This window comes from Pelecanus crispus, chromosome 9, assembly GCF_030463565.1.
Source record: "Pelecanus crispus isolate bPelCri1 chromosome 9, bPelCri1.pri, whole genome shotgun sequence".
In the NCBI taxonomy this organism is placed as follows: Eukaryota; Metazoa; Chordata; class Aves; order Pelecaniformes; family Pelecanidae; genus Pelecanus; species Pelecanus crispus.
The window spans coordinates 25,186,369-25,207,667 of record NC_134651.1 but is presented as its reverse complement, the minus strand read 5'-3'; the positions used below and the strand labels follow the sequence as shown (position 1 = coordinate 25,207,667).

Genomic DNA, 21,299 nt, shown 5'->3' with positions numbered 1-21,299 from the left:
CATCCAAGAAGGCAGTTGCAACCACTATTGCTTGTTTCATGCCTGTTACCAGACCTCTGACATGGTTTCCATGAGTACTCCCCTAAATCTGCCCCAAGCACCTTCAACCAGGTTGATTTTTAATAAATGATTTGCCTTAACTGGTCTAATTATGTGTGGAGCAAGGCAGGGAGCTCCCACAATACACTGTCACAGCAGTGCATGATGCTGAGCAGCTGGGGGCTATAAAATCCTCTTTCGCTGATCCAGCTGGCTTAAAGGGGGGACCTGGTCTTCAGTTTGGTACACTGGAGTAATAAGAGGGGGTGGAACATGTACACAGGAGTGCAAAATTCTGTAACATGCCTACAAAGCCCCTGCAATTAGACACTTTTCAGTGATTCCCAAAGCAGCCTGGTTTTCAGTAAGATGTTGGAAGATGCATCTTTGGTGTCAATGCCAAATGGCTACAGCACTACTGCTCCTAAATACTCTCTTTAAGGAACAAAGAAAGGGTGATTAATCTCCCACCTCCTGTCTTCCCCCCACTCCCCCAGCCCTGATCTCAGAAACAGCATAATTTCAGTAGCAGAAGGCATGAAACCCACCTTACAGAATCTCAGTCCAAACTGTTAGTGTTTAAAACTGAGCAGCTGAGAAGAGACTCAGACTGGTAAGTGCCAGGTGTTGAGCAGGACAAGCACTAGCTGCCACGCCCAAGGGAGAGCACAGTGGTCATTACCTCCAGATCTTGCACTCCTATAGAGGGGTGATAAATTGTTTAATGCTGATTAAATGAAATAACTTCACATCAGCCCAGTGCCAAATGAGACAAATTCTTTGAATGTGGGCCTATCTGGGAGACTTGCTAACAGTAAGATTGTGAACGCTATAGGGCTTGCTAACTCCAGAGCACATGCAAATTCAAAAGATTTACACTCTTGAGGATTCATCCTTCTTTTTCCTCCTAGAGTTGATGTAAAAACATGAGAACTAGACTGATACACATAAAGTACATTTTAAAACAATCTAGGCTGATAGACGTCATTGGATCTACATCAAGGGGGTTTCTACATTATTTATTGTAATGCCAACTCCTTCCTCAACTTCCCTGGGACAACATGTATAATTGCAATACAGAGGTGAGAAAAAAATTACAAGAACTTTCATTAATTTGTTTAGAGTCTACTATGACTCATCTTTCATCATGTCTCACCACATTCACAGCAGAAAATCCCATACATTTTTTCCACCAACAAAAGTCATAAATACATACAAACTATCTTCTAGAGGAGTCCAGTAAATCTTCCTGTTCCATATCATCCACGGACAACAATAAACTAACAACTGCATTTCTGCTCTCCTGTGGGGAAAGCATTTCACTGCTGCAGAACTCTGCCTTACAGTACCTGAAGAAAGTGTCACAGAAACCACATATGGTGGAAAGCCTAAACTGAAACACAGCTACGTAGCACTCTGTGGATTATAGTGTTTACAGCAAAACTGATGTAGGTTTCTAGCCCTGTACAGTTATAAAGAAAACTTCCGAATGCAAATCAGTACATTTCTACAGTTCTACAGGGAGATGAAATAAAATAGCTTTATGAGAGGTGTGAATTGCCTCATACATCTCAACTTTGAAACCTAACGATAATTCAGATGTTAATACCAACTGTTTTACCAATGACAGGTGACTTTTTTTTTTTTTAATAGGAACTGCTTCCTAATATGCTTTACCTGCTGTAGTAAGATCCATATAAAATGACATAGGACAGAAAATTTCAAAGATATTGACACATTCATGTTCAATTGTATTTCTTATTCTTTTTCATTTTATCTGTCAACATAAAAATCTGTAAGAAGGTTAGACTGGAAGAAGAAACCAAAGCAAAGAAAAATCTAAAGGAACCAAGGGACTATTAGATATTTGGGCCACAGCCTCAGAAGGGGAAATTGCAAGAACAGTATTAGAGAAGTAAGGAATAACAATTCCCAACCCTCCCTTCCCCCCCAAGATTTGAATACTTCCATTTTTGCCATCTCACTTGAAAGCTATACATGAAGCCAAGTGCTCAGACAACATGCTCTCTTTCCGTTAAAAATATGTGTCCATCTTCCTTGAAGTGTTAATTTTACAGCCCAAATCCCAAATGCTCTTGACCAGTTTGGCCATTTCTCATTTTCAAGTCGTGCACAGAAGTTAACAGTTATACACAGGCTTACTGGACAGTTTCTATCAGAGTTTTCACCAGTATTTGAACTAATTTCTTCGGATTCCATTACCCCTTCCATTTTATTTCTTTATTTTTAGGGAGAAGAAAGGGGAAAATCTTAAAAACCTGGGTGAAATACCCAAAAATTTGAAGACAAGCACAATGAGCTCAATACTATTTATACAAAAGGAATAGCAATCATTTACAGAGCCGAACCAAAACTAAGCAACAGATTACTAGGCAAGACACCCCTCGCTAGGGCCAATTCTTCAACTTCATCACCCATGACACAGTAACTAATTAAAACAGGCAACAGAAAGGCTACAGTATATCACGTGGTCTCTGCATCTTGTTCCCTTTCTTTGGTTCCTTACGCAGATAATGCCACTGCTGTCAGGAGCAGCGACACTGATGTAAAACTAGAGTTTGTTGCCACGAATTGGATGCACAGGCATTGGAAGGCAACCCACAGCAGGCAAAAGAGGAAAGAGCCCAACATTCATGACAGTCTAGCTAGAGATGAATACTCATTCAGCATGAGCATGCAGAAGAAATAAAATTTGCAAGTGCTGTCCCAGCAGTTTGGCCCCACACCTCTGTGCTAGTCTATTCCTCTGCACATCCACACACCCCAGCAGGTAAGGCTGGCAGAGCTGAATGCTTGTTCCAAGCTATGCCATGTTGAAAAGTGCAGGACAACTGCTCAGTACTTAAGGTAATGAAAACAACAGCCTGCAACAACCACCATTCACCACACCCCAAAAGTACCAGTTGACAGCCCCACAGGTCACATACAAGAGACCAGTAGCCTGTTTCTGATGGTCTAGGCTGAACCTAGGTTTATACTCAGATCACTTTTTCCATGCTAGATCACGTGAGCAATATTTTGCACAAAGGGCAGGAAAGAGGCAAGGTAACTAATACCAGAGGGTTTGGTTCAGCACCCCCTGATGTCAATGGAGACACCGAGTGGCATCGACAGTCATATAAAAACCAACTAAATATAGCTAAAGACAGAACACTATGCTTCATGCTTCTGAGGGGATTTAGTAGTTTGAGATTAACACAGCTCTGAACTCAGCAGGCTTTGGGTCAAACTCTTAAGTGAATCCTGTTCCAAGAGCACAGCCAGGAAACCCCAGACAACTTCCCATTATAAAAAACTCAAAATTAACAGAAAAATGAACCAACAAAGAATTATAATTTAGAAATACTTTAATACCTTAAAGTGACATGCACTTGATTTCAGACAAGTACTTGTGATTTTTAGCTGCATACATTCAATTAAAATCAATGGAAGATCAAACAGTTAAAACCCCAAACGCACCAAGGTGTTGGTGACAGTATTAAGTGGTCCAAAAAGCAGCAAGGGCCCATTAGCAAGCTAGTCTAGCCCCCATGAAATTAAGGGCCATGACAGTATTTCCACTTACACACATGGTTCTTCTGAAGTCAGGAGTGAGAATGGCCTTCTGCCCTTCCTCATTTGTTTTTGCTTTGCTTTGTTCTGTCCGCCTAGACCACAGAAAATGTTCTGGTTGTACCAGGAGCAGATTCTGCCTGGTGCTTCCCCAGGGCAGCAGCAATGAGGAATGAAGAATTGGATTAAAGATGGCTCACAATGAAATCCCACCTGAAGGGACCATTCCCCTATTTTGGAGTACCAGTCACACTCCCAAGTTGGAAAGCAGCTGAGCTCGCTGCACATGATATATCCTGCCACCCGCTCCCGGACACCAGCAGTATGTTTATCAGGAAGACCTGTATCTTGCTGGGACATCTTGAGCCAGGATAATGGATCCTGAAACAGATGCAGTTTCCCAAAAACTGAGGAGAGGCAGGATCCTTTGGAAGATGTTCCAAAAGCCTTTAAGCTGGGACCACAGACCAACAACTTCTGAAAACCAGTGTGGAAACCTTTGATGGGCTGCTACGTTTGGCAATACGAAAATGTATGTTTGACCTTAGGCAAGTCCCTTAGTCTCCACATTTTGTTTCCTACGTGTAAAAAGAGGAGGATACTTACCTTCCATTTGTTTGCTTAGATTGCAAGCAATTCCTAGGGGAGGCTGCCTTTTGCTATGTGTGTGTTCAGTGTTCTGAGAGTCTGGTTTTGATTTTGATCTTATGCACCTGTTATATAAATTAAGAAATCATGTTTCTTCCCTTACATCACTAAAACAAGGCATCATTCGCAGTACATTTGAACTGATTATGTTTCCCTTCTTGCTTGTGTTACTCCATTCAAAACTAACAGCGTTACTGATGCTTCAGAGCTAATCATTCAAGATGGATAGAGCAGTCCAATGTGTCACGGAGCTGTTTGAAGCCAGCTATACACACTGGCAGGCAGCGCTGGCTACACTCAGTCCACATTTGGAAAGGCCAGAGGCAGGCAGTTAGAAAGGAAGCTGGGTTGAGGATGGCAGCCATGAGAGACACAGCAGCCAAACTGACACGAGTTGGCCCTATTCAGTCCTTGCTGCTCAGCTAATGTTTTGGCACCTGTGATAGTGACTCTAGAATAAACTTTCCAAATCTAAGCCAACAGCCCTGCCAACAAACAGCATCGACACTTTTCATCACAGTTGGGGTCTATTTCTATCAGAGAAGGCCACCGAGTACAGCAGGTCTGTGTCCAGCAAAGGGGGAGCTCCCAGTGAGCTTTACTTCACAACCAGGTACACCCAAATCACAGCTACTTTTGGGGGAAGGCAAATGTTTATATTTCCTGACATATCTAGGGCAAACCAGGTTAGGAAGAGTAAATTTGATTACTGCAGCTTGAAACTGAAAATGCAATACTTTAGCCAAATACAACTTTGGGCTCCAAATGGTAACAGAAATATTTTTTTCCCAGACTTCAAAACTAAGATTAGGAGACTAAAGTCAAGTCTTCTCTGAGCAGAAGTTTGAAAGCCTTTCTCAGAGAGCAACGTTTACAACCTTTTTTTTTAAAAAAGCCCTACTGTTTTGGGAAGCAAGTAGTTTTTCTACGTATGCTTTGTTCTCTTGCCTTCAGACTTATTACACCTCTCCTTTTAACTGCCCATGTAAAAATAGAAGGTAAATAAAAAGCACATGCTATTCTGTACTTCTGAAAACTGATTCATCTTGTGTGTTGCAAGGAGGGAATATTTCGACTGACAAGAGAGGGCAGCCATACAAGATCCTGGGTGCTGTTCCCCAAATAAAGCCAACCATATCCTGGGCTGCATCAAAAGAAACATGGCCAACAGGTCGAGGGAGGTGATTCTGCCTCTCTGCTCTGCTCTGGTGAGACCTCATCTGGAGTACTGCGTCCAGCTCTGGAGCCCTCACCACAAGAAGGACATGGACCTGCTGGAGCGGGTTCAGAGGAGGGCCACAAAAATGATGCGAGGGCTGGAGCACCTCTCCTACGAGGACAGGCTGAGAGAGTTGGGGTTGTTCAGCCTGGAGGAGAGAAGGCTGCAAGGAGACCTTATTGCAGCCTTCCAGTACTTATAGGGGGCCTATAGGAAGGATGGGGGCAATCATTTTAGCAAGTCCTGTTGTGACAGGACAAGGAATAATGGATTTAAACTAATGAAGAACAGATTTAGACTAGACATAAGAAAGAAATTTTTTACAATGAGGGTGGTGAAGCACTGGAACAGGTTGCCCAGAGAGACAATGGAGGCCCCATCCCTGGAAAATTTGAAGGTCAGGTTGGCTGGGGCTCTGAGCAACCTGATCTGGTTAAAGCTGTCCCTGCTCCCTGCAGGGGGGTTGGCTAGATGACCTCTGAAGGTCCCTTCCAACACAAAGCATTCTATGATTCTATGAAATATTATTTAGCAAGACCCTGTCCCCTCTAAAAACATGATTCAAGCCTTCCAGTTCCCACCTTTTGTGTTTCCTTATGGAAGGACAATGGGGCGGGAACACGGGATAGAAGGGTTTGAGATTTCATCCTCTGACAGACTCCCAGGACAAGCCATATGGAGTACAGCCACACAGTATTTTGCAGACAGACATTCATGCTTTGGAGTGGCAAGACACAAGCTCTGATCTGGAAGTAGTAGGGGATGATCTGAATTCAGGCCCAGCATCGTGCCAGGTATGGCAACACTACTTGCGGCACAGCACTGGATTGTTGCTATTTGGAGCATGCTGGAGCAAGACCAAATCCACCTGGAGACATAAGCATAAACAACCCCGATCTCTCTGAGCTTTTTTTTTTCAGCCACAAAGCAAGAGTAATTTCCCTACATCCATAACAATAAAAGCCTGCTCAAGAACAAACACCCCAAAACAGTGACACACTGAAGAACAGAAGGTTAAGGGCCACAGCTACTCTTTATGTGGAAAACTGGAGATCCTCAGACTTGCTCAATTTGCAAGAGACCTAAAACTTTGGCCATCTTCCTGTGTTTTCAGTAGCCTGATTTCCATCTTCTGGCCTACACACCTGCAATATAGTGAACTACTGCCAGCAAAGTCTAGGGTGAATGCTTATTTTTTTCAAGCACATGGCCCAGTGCAGGCCGGAGATATCCTACTTCATATAGGCCTCATGTCTCCAAGTATCTCCATGCTGCTGTGCTACAACACTGCAGTTTTCCACTAACAACCTTGCAACTCAATTGCTGTTGAGAGTTTGATCACTTGAAAACTGCTTTTTCTGCATGCCCTCCTCTACCATTACATGGAAAATCTGTGAATTACTGATTTTGCTTTAATGAGCATGGAATTTGATACCCCCACACTATATGTCTGCTACACAATTCCTTCTTCACGACACTCTAAAATTTACAAAGGAGGAAGAAACATATTCTTTGGGCTCAAACACCAAATCAAGTTATGGTGCTTAATGAGTCAACACATCTTGAATTAACATCATTCATTCCAGGTTAAACTAGGGCACTTTATGTCAAATTTATTTCATACTCAGAGCACATGCAATGAGTTAAAAAGCTCATTGGACTGCATGTGTCCCAAACTTAGGCTGGGTTGACCTACAGAAAAAAAGCCTAATGCTCTATCTGTCATTAGAGCAAATGCATAGAGCACTGTTTCAGAGCAGAACAAACCAAAGCAGTTACCACTTACATGAATGTTACTGCAAAGAGGAAGGTGTTAAGAACAGGATAGGAAGCAAAAGGCCTGTATTTTAGCAAGGGAGAGTTAGGTTTTGCACTAGGAAAAAAACAAAAGCAGCAAGGTAATTAAGCACTAGAATAAACAGCCTAAGGAGGTTGTGATCTTCTATCATGGATTTAAACATGGCTTATCCTGGCTGCAAACAGCAGGAATGGGCCAGATGATCACTTCAGGTCCATTTCAGCACTGTTTTCTATTATCCTATTCTTTCAGCAGCTCTCAGCAGTGTATTTTTCTAATTACACCCAGTTTTCACCAGATTACTCTCCCTTTATTCACATTTCCTAACACAAACACCCAGGGCAAGCTGTTCTGGACACTAGCTCCTTTGGCACTATGTTGCTGTACCTTTTGTGAGGATTTGGCCCTTAAGATCTCTCAAGAGTAGAGCTTTAATTTCACAGCACGGATCTTGCTCATTTTACTCCATATTTACTGAGAACAAAGGGAAGACTATGCAAATGCCCTGCTACTTAGACCTGAACAAAGTGGAAGCAAACATGTAGATGTGAATGGAAGACATAATGGTATGAAAAAAGCAGCCCTTTTCAAAAGTAAAATGACTTTGTCAGGGTCCCTTTGCACTATGTGCATGGATGATTTGTGACAAAACAAAAAAAGTGCTAGCCTAGCACGTCACCCATGTCAGAGATTAGAGCACTTCAAAACCCTCAGTAGTTCAAGCACTTTCTGGAACTTGAAAGGCTTTCTTAGACGATGCTTAGCTTCTTTATGGCTTTTACATGACTTTGATGTGCACCTAAGAGCGAGGAATCTTAATCTGAAGGTTTTCTATGGAAAATACCCATATTGTATATAAATCACAAAATCTTGTCACCCTGACTAACATAAGTCAAAAGTTTGCAAAACTTTGTGCCTAAAGTTAAAGATTCTGAGTCATTATTTTGATACCTAAATAAGAACCCTGAATTTCCGAGCACTTAGTTACTTTCAAAAGGCTTCTCTAATAATAGCACTGGAGTAATACTTCTAATGATTGACAAAGTATGGTGTGCAAGGGAGTAGTCTGTTATACAAGTGTCACTTTTTCCCTTATTCTCATTCCCTCTTTAAAGCAGAGATTTAAAGTTCCTTAAAGTTAAAGAATCTGTCGAAACACAATCAATTTCTCATGTGTTACAATACCTCTTCTCCGAGTGCAAACATGGATGTGTAAACATAAGCTTCATTCTCCCCCCTCACTATACACACTTAACCCCCAGTAGCATTAATGGGAATTATGCATGCATAACGAGCAGAGAATAGTCCCCTTATGAATAGGAGCCTTGTTGGAACAATGAATACATTTAACCATTAACATCTAGGGATGTGCTGAACTATCCAGTTTAACTAGCTGCCAAACAAAGCTACCATGACCTATCTGATATTGTCAGGTTTAGAATGCGGCGCTCTGAAATTTGTCTCTCATTTGTTTTTAAAGGACTTAACAGTGGTCCATGCAGCAGAGCGGGGGCTCTTTGTCAGAATGAGCTCCTCTGAGAAGGATGGCCCTCCAGAATGGCTGTCACATCCACCGTGTGATGGAAGAACTCTGGAGAGGGAAAGACTGTGACCCCAGGAAGCAAGCAGAGTCATTAGAAGACCAAAAATCCATATATACATACTTCAAATGCATATATACATTGACCATCAGTATTAATGGAAACCCACTAAGAACACAGAAAGGCACAATATGGCACAGAATCATATAAAGCAGGCTAAAAACTACATATCAAAACAAAAGAGGGGAAAGGCTGATTAAAGACAACTTCTAGGGGAATAATTTTCTGTCTTCTACAGCTCTGAAGTCCCTATGCAATTGCCTGGCTACACTTGCTCTTTATTCGTGTTTTAGCTATCAAAATGCAAGAGAGAACCCAAGGGTACTATATGTATTAATGATACTGCCTGAAACTTTTGAGTCCACAAAGTAGCAAATAATTCAACGGTATCATCTGCGATATTTAAAATTCCTCCATTGTCTTAAGTTCCTTCTGTTTTCTTTGAACTAGTGCCTTGAAATTTCACAAGTAAAAACTTTACACATTAATCATGCATGTATGAATACACTAAGAAGGTAATTAATAACCATCCTTTAAAACTGATGTATTGAAAAGAGTAAAATAGATGGATTTATTATCATGAAAGTATATGCATAGTGCTTATCTGTAATAAGAGGCAAGGTTGTGGTTGCTCCATCATAAATCATTTGCTAAATACTGCTAAGGTGCTTGATGCTGTACAACAGCACTTAGAGCCCCAGTGAGGTCCAGGACAGTCAAGCGTTCTAGAAAATTTGTCTGTAAGACTGCTAGGGCAAGCCCTTGGCATGCCTGTGCAGCACCTTGTACAGAAGACACCACCTTCAATCCAGAGTGAGCCTTTGGGTGCTACCCTACTATAGAAGTGCAGAAACCTCTCACCTCAAGAGTAAACCCACCAGAGGCAGCTGAAATAAGCCATGGAGCAATGGAATTGGTTACGTTGCATTTCTAAGCTATGTAGGTTTACTTGCCATCAGATGCCACTAGACTACAGGACTCAGTATGGAATTGGCAAAGTCTTCTCAGCCACTTGAGTTTCATCTGACACCCTAAAATAAGGATACAAATATTGTCCTTGCATTCTTCTACAGGGTGGTCATAAGGACCAGTGTTGCTAAAGCAGTTCAGGCACAAAGGCTAATTGCAAGTAAAATATTTAGCTCTTTGCAACTGACAAAATGCAGCCATTACAAAAAAGTATTTGGGACATCTGTTATCTTTCTAAAAAACACACACAGTCCTACTACCTTACTGCACACGTAAGTCAGTTCCCTGTCCAGACTGCAACTAGTCCAGATCACACATAGTCTCCTGGCATGCCTGGATCTACAGAAGACCACCCTGAGTCCTGAAGGACACAAAAAGAGAGAAGATCCATGTCCTCCTAAGCCTGTACTATGTAATCCTGTTGACCCACCTCTTAGCTTGGGGCTCAGGTTACTTTCGTAGATCCAGACAGAACAAGATATTGTGCAGAAATATTTCGCATTTTTCCATCAAATAATATATTGCCTTAAAAAAATTAAATCTTAAGTGCTTTGTAGAAAGTGGAAACAGACTTGCTTCCCTATTTTTTTTTTATCCTTAAGAAGATAAATCATTAAATGTTAGCTAGATTCCTCATTTCATCCACTGATGCTGCTGAGAAATTACCTTAATGTGAATGAAACAAATATCTGTAAATATCTCTTTATAGATATCAGGATGATTCCTTCATATTAAACAGTGATACCTAGTCAAGCTGACAGAGATTGAGAGACTAAGCATAAATCCTGTATCATGGGCTTGGCCACTGTTTGGAAATTGATTCTGATCCATCAAAATTCGTATTTTCCCCTAGAAGCAGATGCTGTGCTCTAAACTGGTAAGTGATGAGTATGGATTTGAAGTATTATTAAACATATGCCTCTTTATCATGTCATTTTATGCTTTCATGGGAGAAAGATTCAATTACAAAGACTTTGCAATACTTGGAACTACAGCTCTAGTTTTATATCATCTAAAAGCAAAACCATTTTTAAAAAGAAATCTATTTTACTGCCCAGGGTGCATTTTACACATATCCTTGCTTTTTACAGACCCTCAGGTTCATGCCAGTTTTCATGATTAATCTTTATAAAAGCTTTTACTCGTGTTGATATATTTATTTTATTGATTTATATAGCGATTATTATCATGCCAACTTTGTTTCTACTTATCACATTAATGCCTTTTCATTAGTAGTGCCCTTTGGTTAAGAACTGACTGCTCAGCCCTGCAATACTGGGGTGGGGGTGTGGGAGGGATATTTTTCTATTACTTTCCAATTACAATCTGATGGCAAAACTTCAGTGGCACATAAGGTGCTACAGAGGCATCTCTTGGGAGCCACCAGTATTTTAAGGGTTGGTTATTTCTTACTAAGCTTGTTCTCCATCCTGAGATCCGGTTCAACACCAGGATCACCAGATCTTGAGCTGACCATTAAAAAAAAAAAAAAAAAAAAATAATCACTACACAGTCTTTTCAGCAGATATTTTTGAGAGAATGAATAGACCATGTGAATTGTAGGAATACTTGGCTCTTTCCCTCGACACAGTTTGATAACAAGGTTGTGTGTTGGGGGAGAGGTTCTCTGCTGATTCTTGGATTCCTTCCCAAGACATTTATAGGAAAGGTTGATCTGAATAACTAAGCCAGTATTCTAGTCACCTGGACCAAATGCTCATGCAGGTCACAGAGGACACTGCTTTTTCTGAGGCTCAAGGATATAAGAACTATAGATTTCCATCTGGCAGTGGAACAGTGATTCCATCTTTATGAGGCACTAAGTAAGTTTAAACAGATTTTTTGTGTATAGATTACTCCCAGGAGGGCATTACAGAGTGGGCAGCTGGTCCCGCATCAAACAGAAATTTAAGGCATGGGAAAAGAAGAGGGGAGAAAACATTATTACTGTTGTCATGAGTCTTGCCTGCATCCACAGTCATCTCCAGCTTCAGGTTGACACTTCTGGTGACAGTCTGAGACTGAAGAGTGCTGTAAAATCCTGAGAAGATTAATGAAGGAAGCATCCTTACTCCAGAGAAGCTGCAGGCTGCAAAAGCATAGCTTTTCTTCTGCTCAGAACAGTTATCGCAGCAAGTGCGGACTACAGCCCGTAACTGCTCAGAGACTCTGGAAAGCCTCCTTCCTCCTTGGGACTGCCTCTGGATGAGAGGATTGAAGGAAGGACAGCTTTCAGGCTCAGCTTCCAGCTCATCAGAAGCCAAGGTAACTTCTAGCCTTTTTCCTTGCATAAAGAAAGAATTAAGTGTAAGTCAGCCTGAAGAAATTAAGGTATAACTCACTGATACTTTGTCTGGCTGTGATCTACCTTGCTTTCATGGCAGTTTTTCAGCAATACCCCTCAAAATAACATACCATGATACAGCCCACAGAAGGGGAAACTGAGGCACTATTGACCTTGTTTTAGGCTATTCAGAGAGTGACAAAGATGGGAAAAGAATCCATCTCACATTGGACCAGTCCACTCCCTCCAACAGGTCAACAGTCTGTGGTTTAAACCACCAAGAAGTCTGTGTGCCCATAAATAAGCAAATACTAAGTGTAATAGGAAGAAAACCTTCTATTATAACAAGCTGCAAGTAATGACAAGGACATTTCACAGACTTCTTGTAACTTTCAGGATTTTGTAAAAGAAAAAGAAACCTCATGGAAACAAAATTATTGTTTGTGCCTTTTCTTAAAATCTTAACCACCCTACACTGTTTCTAAGCATTAACGCAACTGTGTTCATCCAGCAACCCTTTCTCCTGGTGTGCCCTTCATCCACACTGCTGAAGGCAATCCCACAGAACCATGTATGCAGGTGAACAGTAAACGCAAATATAAATTGCAGTTCACACCAGAGGATTTTAGTCACTCGTTCTGATGGGGCAAAAACTTTCCAGAGCCAACAAAGCAAGTACATTTCACATCTGGCACACACCAGACTTATGAGTGATTTTGACAGAACGCTGCTGTGAGCAAAATGTGTTTCAGCACTGCACCTTTACTGAGGGAATTATAGTGTTCTCATTAAGATGACAGAAATAAAGAGCTGAGTGGTAATAAAAGAGAAAAACAGGAAAATAAAGTGTGGCATGACCCATTTCATAATAAAATGGCTAGTCTAATAGATATTCTTGGATAAATTCAAAAGCGATCTCATGCTCCTTTCTCAACACGATGGGAGCTTTGCCACAGGCTGAGATGGGATGAGATCCAGTCTAATGCACGCACCACATGCGGCAAGGAGCTTCTGGTAGGAATCTAGGACTTCCCTGTCACTATTCAGAAAGTAAAATAGTTTTAATGTGTAAATTGTTAACGCATGTCCAGCTCTGCTATGGGATATTCAGCACATACACACAGTAATGAACGCTTCTGCTGATTTAAGGTGCAGGATGACAGTAGAGAATAAAGAAGCTTTTCGTAAGACAAAATCTGCCCTTCAGAAGTGAGTCCCTGAGCACAACCTGGGCAGCTTCTGTGCTCTTTGTAAAGCAGTACAGCAGCAAGGTACGCGAATCATCCTTTTGGTAGTCCTCAACAAGATGATTATTTAGAAGGTAAAGAATTCCTAGAACTCTTTCATGCATGACAAATGTTTTCCTTGCTTAGCAGAAATCAGCCCAATTCGTCTACCTCTACATTTATCATACATTTACAGTCTTTTTTTTTTTTTTTGCATGATGATACACTAGTCAGTAAGCAAAAGAGACAGAACTGAACCTGTATAAACAGAGAGGATGTTCTCGTGGTTACATGATTACCAAATGAATCAAGAGGGCTCCTTTTATTCTGGTTCTGCTACAACTCACTGCCTGAATGTGGACAAGTCACAGACTGCAGTTGGATTACTTCAGTTTTTCTGCTGTGAATTTGGAAAGCAGTGACAGCCAGCCACCACCGTGCTCCATGCCACAGGAAAGCCTGTGAATAAATGGAACTTTAAACGCAGTCTGTGCCAGTGTGCATTTACGCTGTAATATAACCCAGGGCTCACAGGGTATCGCTAACAGCAGCCCCATGTCTGGGAGGAATACCATACGTAGCAGTACGCATCAGATTTGAGATATCTAGACTCCCTGGAACCAAAGGCTTAGTCCCCTGGCAGGATTAACACAGCCCTTCACCCTCAGAGACAGCATATAATTCTCTCTCATCAAAATGTTAACCAAGGAGCTCCTACAAAAACATCCCAGCTCAGCCTGTGATAATCAAAGTACAAGACCAGGAACATATTACCTCATTTTCGAATCTGGGGGAAGACACAAAAAAACCCTTCCTCTGAATCACAGCCAAGGCAGCAGTACCTTTACCTGACCAATCTGTTTGCTATTTGCAGCAAATTACCCTTGAAACACTCAGTTTGTGCCAGAAAAAGAGTCTACCAAACAGCAGCACAGACTCTGCTAGTGGAAGAGAAAGTCTTACAGATGGACCAAAGAGATTTGCTGCTCAAAAATACCTGCTGTTTGGGTCTGTTATCCATCCCACATCAAAACACTCCTCTTTCTTAGTCCTGCACTTGTTAGTGGACTAGATTCGGAAAAATATCTGATATCTTTTGGGGAAACTATGGAAGAGAAATTTAAAAGGAGGCTCCTACGCATCTCTAATAGCTCTCTTGCAAAGGTCATTTTTCAGAAAGGTTGCTGCCAGATTCACGTCACACCTTAAAAACAAAAGCATGTTTTCCCCAGAAGTCTTCCTCCTTCCCTTGCCAATTCATTTTATACAAGAGGCTGGCAGGTCCTGCCCAAAGCTGCTCTCCATCTCACTGTAGGTCATGCTGACATCCCTCTCAACTCACCTACCCACTTAGGGATCACAGCGACCTGTCTGCAGACCACATGTAACATGGGGAAACAGCTACCAGTCCCCATGAAGCTTCTATCTGGGGTCCATCGTTGTATCCCGGATCCATCAGTGTGCAACTACAACACTGCAACCACGACTAATGCCACAGGAGGGTGTAGACTACGAACTCTCCCAAATATTTGGAGTTAATTTTATTAGGGGTGAAACAGGCACCACCCATAAGAGGAGAGAGAAAATATACGCCTGACAGTCTGCCTGCTGATCCCTTGCCCAACACTGGGCTGGGCCTCTCTCCTCAACCGAGCTGCTGATTTTCCTGAAGGTTATAAGAACTTAATAATCCTTTAGACTTTAACCTCTGTCAGATTTGCTGTATTAGCCTATAAATACTGGCTCAAGATTAGCCAAGGGCTTTCAACACTTTTGTGACTGAAAATATCTGGTAAACAGACAACAGGACTGCAAAAGTTCCATTTTCTAGAGAAAACAAGCCAAAAACAACATGCAGACAATTGAGGACTGAGGAGCACCCCAGCGCATGTGTGGGTCTGGCCCACATGAGCAGAAGTTAGTGGGAAGCTCTCCACAGCCTTCATTCAGCACTAGATTCAGCTGAGCACACTGCTTTCCAGTATCACCCCCAGCTGCCCACCACTCTTCCCCTCTTCTACTTTAACTGACAAGTATCTGAAGTCTTCAGGGGAGATGCTTCAACATTTGCGTGTTGTTAAAACGCATAATAAAATGAGCCTCAGTGTCGGGGGAGGGGGGCAGATATTAAGACATATTCCCTGATAATAGCTGCCAGATGAAAACACTGGAAAACACTTGAGTACTTAATTAAAAGAGGGCACAAGACAGGAGGCACTACTGCCTGGCAAGATATCATTAAAACACACAAGCTTTGGTGGAGCTGAGTATGCTTAACGAACAGGGAAGATCAATATGTACCACTTTTCCTCAGCTCTCCTCTGTTTCAATCATCCTCTTCAAAAGAAACCTTTATGAGCTAAAATTTAAAAGCGTATTACCCTCCCTCACCTTCTCTCACGCTATTTATTTTCTGAGAGCTTGTTATTCAATAGGAAAGTTCAATACAACACAAGAATACAATGAAACCTCTCTGAAGCATCACAGCATCTATAACTTCCTTCTGGAAGTGCACAATTTTCCCCAAGTTTCATCTACAGTACTAGAATTTTATAGAAAATGTAAAACAAACAATTCAATTAAAGTTTGAAGAATTTCTTCCAGAAGGAGCCTTAAGCGTGCATCAAAATGGATGAAAAGCCTTGTTTTTACCTCTTTTTTTACTAGCTTTCATGTTTAGCTCTCAAAGACAAGTGTGATCTGATGCCACTATCAGCACAAGAGAACGGTGCCATAATTCAAGCTTCAAAATGCCATTCCTGCAAATCTCTTCTTGCCACAAAATAAGGAATGATTCCTTGCTCACGGACAACTTTACAGCCATGTGTCATCTCAGCTACTTTATGCAAAGCAAAGGTAAAGATCACCAGCACCATGCAGTCGTTTACAGCCATAAGAGTTGCCGTAAGAGATCAGCCCAATGGCCTATCAAATCTAGTCCCCAAGACAGAAACCCATGCCAGAAAACATATCCAAAACTCATTTAAGATAAGAAGTCTTTCCATCAAACTCAGCAGGCTTTGAATTGAACTGCTTTTTAAAAAAGAAAAAAAAAAGAAGTGAAAAAATAACAAAGCAACAACCCAACTTGACATTTATACCACTATACACCTACAGGCAACTGTGCTAGTATGAAGCAGCTAGAGATTGCTTTATGAGATTGATAGTCGGTGCTTTTTTATTCCAGTTCTTGTAAACGTTTTCTTAAAACCTGTAAGAGTCAGGGATGTGACTTCATTATCTAGATAGAGGCATGGTCAATCATGAGAGCTTAATCATTTTTTACATTAAAATGTACTTTATCGCCTTACAATGAATTCTAAAGGGTAATTACAGAGTATAGAAAAAAACCCTTTTCTTATTATATGTGTGCTACTTTTTCATTTCATTGCTGTCACACATTGTTCAGGAACTGTATGAAAAGGCGAAAGGGAACACCACGCTCCTCATCAACTTTCACAAGCATTAAGAACTGCCGACTTACTGCTTAAGTAAGCAAAAGCCAAGTTCTGTTGCCTGCATCCCTCCAAGACGTTACCTCTGCCTTTCCCTACAACTGCGTTCCTGACTTTATACGCAAGGTAACTCTTCCTAATTCAGAAGTTACAACGTATTCGCCAGCCTGCCCGAGGATCCCTGCATCTGGTCAGCAAAACGAGTGTTCCTTAACGACTCGGTCACTAATTTGCCTTCTAAGAAAGGGATCCTTTACCGGAGAAAGCCTCTGCTTTAGGTACTTAGCAAAGGGATCTCGCCGGTCTTAAACGCGGGGGGGGGCGGGAAAGGTCTGGTGCTTACGGCGGCGATCAATAAGCAAATACCTGGACAAGGCAAAAACCGAGCTGTCGTTCTGGTCTCTCTTCCTAGGAAGTCTTTCAAAATTATTTTGGTAAGCGGCGTGCCAAACCCGCCTCGTTCCCCACTACCTGCCACCGGCGGGAACGCCGGCGCTGGATGAAGGGAGCCGCGGTGCACCGGCTTTTCGCAGGCAGGCGCGCAGCCCCCGGCGGCGGCACCGCTGCCGGGGGAGGACCCCGGGACGCACCCCGGGACGCACCCCGGGACGCCCCGCTGCTCCGAGGGCGCAGGCGGAGGCGCGCCCGGCCGGCGCGGCCCCCCGGCCCCGGGCCGCCCGCAGCAACCCTCGCCCCGCGGCAAACCCCCCGGCGCGGAGCGGCCACCCCGCGGGTGGCTCGGTACTGACCGGCCGTGGGCACGTCGGGGACCAGCTTGAGGGGCCCGATCTGCCGCAGCTGAAACGCCGTCCGCACTTCGTGGCAGCTGGGGGACTTGCCCGCCGCCACCCCGCCGCACAGCCCCGCCGCCGCCAGCAGCCACAGCCCCAGGACCCCGCGGCTCCCGTCGGCGGCCATCTCGCACCCCCGGCGGCCGCGGGCCGGGCCGGAGCGCTGCGGGGCGCGGGCCGTGTGCCGGGCGGCGGTGGCGGGCGCAGTCCCGGCCGCCGCGCTGCCCCCGCCCGCCTCCCGCGCTCCGCCTCGGCGAGCGCGGCCGCCGCCGCCGCCCGCCCCCGCCCCTCCCCGCCCGCGGGGTCCGAGCGGGGCGCCCGGCCCCGCTCATTGGCTTCTGCCGTAGCCGGGGGCGACGGGGAGCCAGCGGGAGGCGAGGGAAGAGCCCTGCCGGGCCCCGCCGCGCCGGCCCCGCGGGCTTCAGCCTCCCCCCGCGCTGGTGGGGAGGGGGTGCTGGCGGCCTCGGGCGAGGCCTGGGCCCCTCCAGCCCCACCGAGGGCTTCCCCCACCGCGCTAACCCACGCGAGGCAGCAAAAGGCAGCCGTGGGGAGCGCCGATGTACCGCTGCGCAGCCTCACGGGACGCCGCACGCGAAAGTTTTTACAGGGCCGTACGTGCCGAGCATCTGCACGGTCCCTGCGGGCCGCGAAGTCGCAGGCAGCAGGGCGCAGGTCGCGGAAGGGTGGCAGGAGAAGGGAGATCGCCAAGGGACACACGCTCTCTCAGAGGAGGCAGGAACGTGGGTTGTCGAGGATCACAGGTACGGAGTGGAGACAGAGTGGCAGATACAAAAAAACCCTCAGCACAACAGGCTGGAAAATTGTGCGTGGCTTGCTTCGATTCTGAAATTCCTAGCAGATGACATGGAGGCCATGGAGGAGTCTTCCTGAGACAAGTGTTAACTCCAGCGAACAGTCACTGCAGAGACTAGAAAAAACTTTGCACCAGGAAACACATCCTCACGTACCGACTGCGTATATAACTCGTTGATTTGTTACAAAAGCCAGCAGCAGTTACATCCTATACTGTTTTGGGGGACACAGACCTCTCCTGGGGCTGACACCACCAGTGTCTCCCCACCATCAGAGAGGTCTTTTGCAATCTTTTCACTGTCTTAAGCGTGCTTCGGTATCAACTGCTTTACCACACTTTTCAACACAGAACTATGCTCAGCATCCACGAATATTTTCCATTTCACACAAACAATTTCCAGAGAAGCCAAACCCAAGAAGTCTCACACAAACAGCCCCATTTGCACGGTACCTTTCAGGCATATGGAGCACATTATGAGCTACAAGAATTACTATTGTTTGAGGCCATTATGTCTGCTTTCTTTAAGGTTACTTGCAAATCTCAAGATGCTTCTAATGTGCTCCTGGAGCAACAGGGAAGCCCACCTGCAGCTAATTTAACCATTATACATTCCCATAGGTAGTAATGAGAGGCTGAGCTCAGTGCTGTAGATAGTTGCCTGAGTTGTATTTTAATAGCTAGAAGTACAATTCCTTTAAGCAATTTGCTTGTATTAACTTTGTTCCTATCAAGACAGCAAGAGAGTAATTCTCTTTTTTTTTTTTTTTGGGGGGGGGAAGAAAAAAAAAATCCAATTCAATTCAGAATATTTAACTTGTAAGCTAAAAAACAAACCGGAAGAACAAACCAGACACAGACATATAATCAAGCTTCTACATTCAAAAGCAGAGAAGTCACCTTCGAAACCTCCCACTCATCCAGGTCAGAGCTGCACTTCTTTGCTTGTCCTGCAGCTCTCGAAGGTCACCACAACAGCCCAGGACAACGCACCCCAAAGGGCTGACCCCCAGGAAGTCCAGAGCCCGCAGACACTGATACAGGTTAACTTCATTTTCAGCTTGATACAGGTTGTACCGCCAGCAAGGTTTAAGTTACATGCACACATTAACAGGATCAGACCTCAAATCAAGGTGGCAACGGGTAGGTTAAAGAGACACAAGGGGATAATCGGCATCAGTGAAAGAACGATTAGCATCGTAAGGTGCAGCACCCTGGCTGCCTACCTATTGTCTGGCACCCGGTTTTAAGAACCCAAGGAAGAGGAACAAGTTGTCCCAGTTGCATTTTGTGTAAACTCGGGCCCAATCCTAAAAGACTTTATTCAGACAATACTCCCATTGACTTCAGTGGGAGTTCTGCCAGAAAAGAAATGGCAGGATGATGGATCTGACAAATAATTTATTTGACAAATAACAGCATTATTTGGCATATACATTATTCTATGAATAGCATCTAATCAGTCCTGTGCAAGGGCCCGAGGCATTTAATTCAGTGGGATTTTTGCCATTGTTTTCAGTGGGTGGCAAGTTCAAATCCCAAATGGCTAATCCTTTTCTAACATGACTGTTATTTTAGTGCCTCATCTCTATATGATGGATGTTCTATTTCTCACCTGTCTTTTTCAGGCTATGTTAAGTCATGTTGCTTATCTGTATTTTTTAATTGGCCCTCACATTGTTGGTAGAGGACAGTCCACTACATTATCATATCCAGTTCCTCTCCTTTCCTCAAAATCCTGCTAAGGAACCTGAACTATACATGTACACAAATACAACAAAAAAAACCCTCAGTGTCAGTGAACTGGAAAGTCCATATAGGTAATAACTGGTTCCTTCAATACACAAAGAAACATTTATATTTCTAATGGTTTTGTAATAACAATAGTGAGAACTATGAATTAAAGATGGCCTGTTATTTTTTTCAGGCTGGAGTCTGAAATTTTTTTCCCCCTCCACAAAAATATATGTAGACCTCACACACACTGTTCACATGTAGATTTTTGTCACCGATTACATTTTTTCCTTTTTTTTTTTTTTAGTGCAGTGCAGATAGAAGAAAGGGAAAAGGAAAAGTTTGAGGCTAACTTAGGAAATGGGGATTTCTTGATCACTGACATGTCTGAATACATTTAAATATGCCTTTTTAGTTAAAAGAAATGTTCTAGAACATGCTGCTCAGAATCACCTGTAACAGTAAGATGGTTGTTATCACCTTCAGTAGTCACAGGTGATGTGCATGCACACAGGCTCACACAGCTCACAGCTAAATGCTGGCCTCCCCGACAGCCCTGCATCTCTGAGCTGACACTTAACTATCACACCTCTTTCCTGACACTACTTTGACAAATTATAACCTTATGGCACCAATGAGCATGCAGGATTGCTACTTAAACCCACTGACAGAGTGTAAAGTGACAGGCACCTTAGGTGTTTCCCCCTACAAAATGTTGATCAGACCCAGTGTTGTGTTTGGGCACAACTGACTTCCCAAAGGACTGAGAACACACACTACAGGCAGAACACAGTGGACCCCAGGTAATTTAGGCGCTATTTCTCCAAAACATGTGCTCCACGTACAGCAGGGCAGTCAGATCAACTTTAGTGGAGGTAGTCAGGTGCTTAATGGCAAACACATGCCTAAGTGCCTTGCTGGAAGAGGGCTGCAGATAACAGAAGAGTCATTTAACTGGTTATTGTACATGACATTCTACCACACTTCAGCAATTTGCTTGGAACAATTACAGTTTACCTTGTCAACAGGTGTCTTGTTGTTTTAACAAATGAATATTTATTAACTGTACACCACTGAGAACTGTATCAGTACTTCTTACAATGAATAGCAATATAAATCTGCGCAAACAATCCGCTCAGTCTTAATCCTGC

At 43.5% G+C, this 21,299-nt stretch overlaps 1 protein-coding gene across 1 annotated transcript in view; it reads right to left on the bottom strand.

Annotated features, from left to right (window-relative positions):
* The window catches only part of LOC104025469 (glypican-5), a 416,865-nt gene extending 399,135 nt beyond the window's left edge, over window positions 1-17,730 (bottom strand). Inside the window, exon 1 of the mRNA XM_075716973.1 lies at window positions 17,562-17,730. Coding sequence (XP_075573088.1) covers window positions 17,562-17,730 — 169 coding nt within the window. The remainder of the gene's footprint in view (window positions 1-17,561) is intronic.
* Between the last annotated feature and the right edge of the window lie 3,569 nt (window positions 17,731-21,299).